This window comes from Penaeus japonicus, unplaced genomic scaffold, assembly GCF_977035675.1.
Source record: "Penaeus japonicus unplaced genomic scaffold, GWHDUDI00000001_assembly GWHDUDI00000014, whole genome shotgun sequence".
Classification (NCBI taxonomy): domain Eukaryota; kingdom Metazoa; phylum Arthropoda; class Malacostraca; order Decapoda; family Penaeidae; genus Penaeus; species Penaeus japonicus.
The window spans coordinates 6,519,970-6,524,969 of NW_028234416.1; the positions used below are offsets into that span (position 1 = coordinate 6,519,970).

At 34.7% G+C, this 5,000-nt stretch overlaps 1 protein-coding gene across 2 annotated transcripts in view; it reads left to right on the top strand.

Annotated features, from left to right (window-relative positions):
• Window positions 1-4,738, top strand: part of LOC122247254 (NPC intracellular cholesterol transporter 1 homolog 1b) — a 5,384-nt gene extending 646 nt beyond the window's left edge. The window contains exons 1-3 of one of the 2 annotated variants that reach the window (XM_086543834.1): window positions 1-1,604; window positions 1,782-2,019; window positions 4,380-4,738. The exon at window positions 1-1,604 is cut by the window's left edge and continues 641 nt beyond it. In XM_086543834.1, coding sequence (XP_086399960.1) covers window positions 1-1,604; window positions 1,782-2,019; window positions 4,380-4,417 — 1,880 coding nt within the window. In that variant the 3' untranslated portion in view covers window positions 4,418-4,738. Of the gene's footprint in view, window positions 1,605-1,781 lie in introns of both variants that reach the window. The other variant, XM_086543835.1, reaches the window with a different exon arrangement.
• The last annotated feature ends 262 nt before the right edge of the window (window positions 4,739-5,000 follow it).

Here is a 5,000-nt window from a genome sequence, read left to right on the forward strand (position 1 = left end):
TAGTCTTCATATATGTCCAGATTATGCTTGGGAAATTCAATTTAGTGGAACAGAGACCTTTATTATCTTTGATGGGTCTAACCTGTGTTGGAATGTCTGTATTTATGTCCTATGGCATCTGTTCAGCATTTAATGTACCATTTGGCCCAGTCAATAATGTGTTGCCCTTCCTTCTCCTTGGCCTTGGAATAGATGATATGTTTGTTATAATGCAAGCTTGGAATAATCTCACGCCAAAGGAGAAGAAAAAGAAATTAGAAGAGAGGATAGGGCTTGCTCTCAAACATGCTGGTGTCTCCATAACAGTTACATCAGTAACTGATTTTGCAGCATTTGCCATTGGCAGTGGGACGGTGTTGCCAGCACTTAGGTCCTTTTGTATTTTTGCTGCAGTAGGTATTGCAGCTGTATATTTCTTTCAGGCTACATTTTTCGTTGCCTGGTTTTCTCTTGATCAGAAGCGATTGGAAGACAATCGACATGGTCTCATTTGGTGCTGGAAATTACAAAATTGGACTCCTAACAAGTGCAGTCAAAGGGATCTCTGTCAGACATTCTTCAGTGATATATATGCTAAGCACCTCTTGAAGCTACCTTGCAAAGTGTTGGTACTTTTTATAACTTTGGTGCTTTTAGCTGTTTCTGGATGGGGGCTCTCCAACTTGCGTCAGGAGTTCAACCCAATTTGGTTTCTTCCTCAGAATTCTTATCTTTTCAAGTATTTTATGAAGCAACAGTACTACTACCCTACATCAGGGGAACTTGGTACAATATACTTTGGTCCAATGAATTACTTCGAGGAATTACCCAAAATTGATAATTTGATGGTTGCAATGAAGGAGAATGAAGACATAAGTGAAGTAGACAGCTGGTATTTGAGTTATAAGAATTACTGGGAGAAACAAGGCTATGAAGTGCCAGAACCAGATGAAACGCAAGAAGATTTTTTAGACCAGTTATCAATGTTTCTGCATTCTCCGAGTGGATCAAAGTATCGAGCAAAGAACTTTAACTTTGATGGGAAAGTAAACTGTACTGGTGCTGCTCCTTCAATCTTAGCTTCTAGCATAGACTTTAAGCACCGACCATTGTCTCAGTCTCGAGAGAAGATTAAAGCGCTGGATGATTTGAAGGCCCTTGTTCATAGCATGAATTTCAGTGGATTTGCTGAACCATATGCAAGAATTTACAGTGGATGGGAAACTGACAAAATAATTGAAAAAGAACTATACCAAAATATGGGACTTGCTATGACTGTTGTGTTTCTGGTAACCCTTTTTCTGATTGCCAACCTGGTAACTAGTTTGATGGTACTTCTTTGTGTAGTAATGACATTGATTGATGTAGGAGCATTAATGCATTGGTGGGGCCTCACTATTGACACAGTGTCATGTATTGACATTGTGTTAGCTATCGGGTTATGCGTAGACTATGCTGCACATATTGGCCATACATTTATGACTCAAACTGGTACAAGGGATGAACGAGCTAGAAACACCGTTGCAAAAATTGGACCAGCTGTTCTGAATGGAGGCTTCAGCACCTTCCTGGCATTCATATTCTTAGCAAACTCAGATTCTCACGTATTCATAACATTTTTCAAGGTAACTGTCGAGTCAGTCTTTGGAAATTGCTATATTGTAATTATTTTTCTGTGAAATATTTAGGTGAAAGGGAATATTCCTGTAATTTTGACAGTAGCTATTAATTAATTAATGGCATTTTTATTGATTGATATTAATGTTATTATTATTGTTACACAATTGTATTTCTGTTTGCAGATATTCTTCGCAGTTGTTTTGTATGGACTCTTCCATGGTCTTGTATTTCTGCCTGTTTTATTATCCCTTCTTGGGCCAGCTCCCTATCCCAAAGAAGTAGGAGCCGAAGACTCGGCAGACGATGAGGCTTCACATCCATTTACCTCACAGAAAAAATCCGAAGAACAAAATGAAGAACAAGATAATAGTAGTAATTTGTTAAACAAGGATATAGCTTTAGAAAACAATACAAAGAACGGTAAGTGTAAAGAAACAAGTCTAAGAATGTCAGCGAATAGCAATAATGAAAGTAGTCTCTGTGAGGGAGAGCCCAGTACTCAAGTAGTGAACAGTTGTACTTAGTGTAGTCTTCCCATTTTCCTAATGCTATTACTCCAGATAGCTTTTATATATATATATATATATGTATATATATATATATATATATATATATATATATATATATATATATATATATATATATATATATATATATATATATAATTTGTTTGTATGATCCTTTTCAATTTCCCATAAAAGGCCTGTATTTTATTTTTTATATACCTATCTGTTCGATCCAAATTTTACCAAAGCTTGGTTGGTTAAATGATTGCGTATCATTATCTTCATCAACATCTAATGCAATATTATAGGGTTGTTACTCCCTTTCTTTCATGTTTTGCTGTTTGGGTGATATGACCTTTATGTAATGCTTTCATGGGTCTTGACACACCTATTATGCTTTCTAGCCCTTCCTGTTATGTCAAAATAAGCATCTGTACAATTGAAGTAATAGTATTTGCCTTAGCCCTTTGATATATACATAATTTTATATATAGTGTGTAGGAATGCAATAAAAAGATAACAGATGAAAAAGTAAAATGTAATATGAAATATGTACAAAGCATTAAAGTAGGTGGTTAGTTCTACTGATCACTTGATGTCAAAGGGTTGAGAGAACTTTGCTTTAAGGTACATAGATGGGTAAATATTTACAGTAGATTTTGAAATCTACATTTTTCTTTCAGTTTGCTAGGTGCTGTAAAATACATGAATTTTAATCTTGATCTAGTTCCTGTAATGGAAGGGGATGTTTTTTTCATGTTGATATAAAACTAGCAGGTTGAATAATTTTGTATGTCCTCAATTGTTGTATGTATTTTATGTTAAACCCATAAACATAATAGATCTCTGGACTAGCCAGATCTTAAGAAAAAAATAGTATTCAAAGATATGTCATAGATTCAATCTGAAATGTCATAGTTAAAGATCTGATTTCAAAATTACCATAATTGTCTTTATTTTGTAGAATCAATTGTTAAATAACTTTTTTTTTTCTGAATGTTTGATGAAGAGACTGTTCTGTTTTATGTTCTAGGGAAATCTTTTGCAGACTGAAAGATATATAATCTCATTCACGGCATCAGTGCTGGCTTACTTTTTGAGAAACTTTTGATAGTTTAGTTTCTAGCCTTATGTATAGAAATTGTAGATTTATTCAGTGATAGGTTCTGTGGGTTAAATATGAGAATAATTTTTTATTTTTTTTTTGTATACACCCATAGGCACAGCAGTGTACCTTTTCATACACACACTTGTATATGTGTGTGTGCGTGTGTTTGTCTGTATGAAATTGTATTTTTGATCTTCATATTTCCAAGAATGGATGAAAGACTGTTGTAGCTCAGTCAAATTAATTTTTTAAGGAACTCGTTTAAGTGTTCTGTGTCCCTTCCATATAGCCAAAAATGTAAAATTTAATAAGTTGGAGATATATGCATATTTTATAGTTATAGATATGCATTTTTTCCATAAGTTCAAGAAGCCCCCCCCCCCCCTTCCCTATAAATTTTGGATTTATATTCCAGTGAAGGAGTTTTTTTTTTTTAAGATAAAACATCAAAGCAGTTATGATCTTACGGGAAGATACCTTACTTTTCACATTGTCTTTTGAATTGATTTCACTCTTTTGTTGTTGTTGACTACCTACACTTCAAAACACTTTCTTGCATTTTAACAAAGATTTTAATTGATTTTCAAAAATACCTACATTTTAGAAAAATGAAATATCAAAGACCAGGTCCATGCAGCTGGAAACTCTTGTTGCCTATAGTCACAACTATCTCAAAAATTATTACCGCCTGGATAGGTGGTGGGGGAAAATATCAGTATATGATTTATCTAGTAAATAAGTTATAATTTTTCAAATTAAAATAAAAAGAGATCTGAGATCTATAAATAAGAATAAAAGGGTGTGAATTGGCCTTCAAAACTGGTCAATCTTCTCAATGGTATATCTACTTTTTTGTATTTTGTTGTATTCTCTTAGTGTACCTAATAATTGTTAGCATCATCTTATGATAAATATTCTTCTTGAAAATAGAAGGATGAGAGCATAGTCAGAACAATGGGAAATGAAAGATTGAGAAGATTAAAGACAGTTCTAGGGATATCCATAGTTGAAGTGTCTTTTACAAATATATAATATATATATAGATGATATAAGATGTTTTTTAAGTTCAGATACCATATTAGAGAATAGGTGTATATATGTTTCATATGTTGTATGATTACTCTAAATTGAATTGACTTCTTTTTCATGCATTCAAACATACATAGAGGACAGAGCAGCAGTACTTCATGTATCAAGTATTTGAATCTTAATTTCTCTTTCTCTCTTTCTCTCTCCCTTTCTCTCTTTCTCTCTTTCCCTTTCTTTCTCGCTTTCTCTCTCTCCCTTTCTTTCTCGCTTTCTCTCTCTCCCTTTCTTTCTCGCTTTCTCTCTCTCCCTTTCTTTCTACCTTTCTCCCTTTCTTTCTCACTTTCTCTCTCTGCTTTTCTTTCTATCTCTCTCAGATATGTGAGCTCAAAGAGGGACTAAGATTAGGGTGAGGATAACCTATGTTACTTCATCCTTTTGAGATGTAAGTAACCACTCAATAAACTTATCAAAGTCAAAGTCAAAAGTGTCCCTTTCTTTCTATGGAACGGAGATTTCACCCTACGATTGTCGAGATTATCTCTCTCCTTTCTGTCTCTCTCTCTCACCCTTTTTTTCTCCTCTCACAACCCTTATTTCTCTCTCTCTCTCTCTCCTCTCTCTCCCTCCATTCTCTCACGTCTTCCTAATCAACTCTCTCTCTCTCCTCTCTCTCTTCTCTCTCACTCGAACCCTCTCTCTCTCTCAATCCTCTCCCTCCCTCTCTCTCTCTCCCCTCCCCCGCTCTCCTTCCCTCCCCT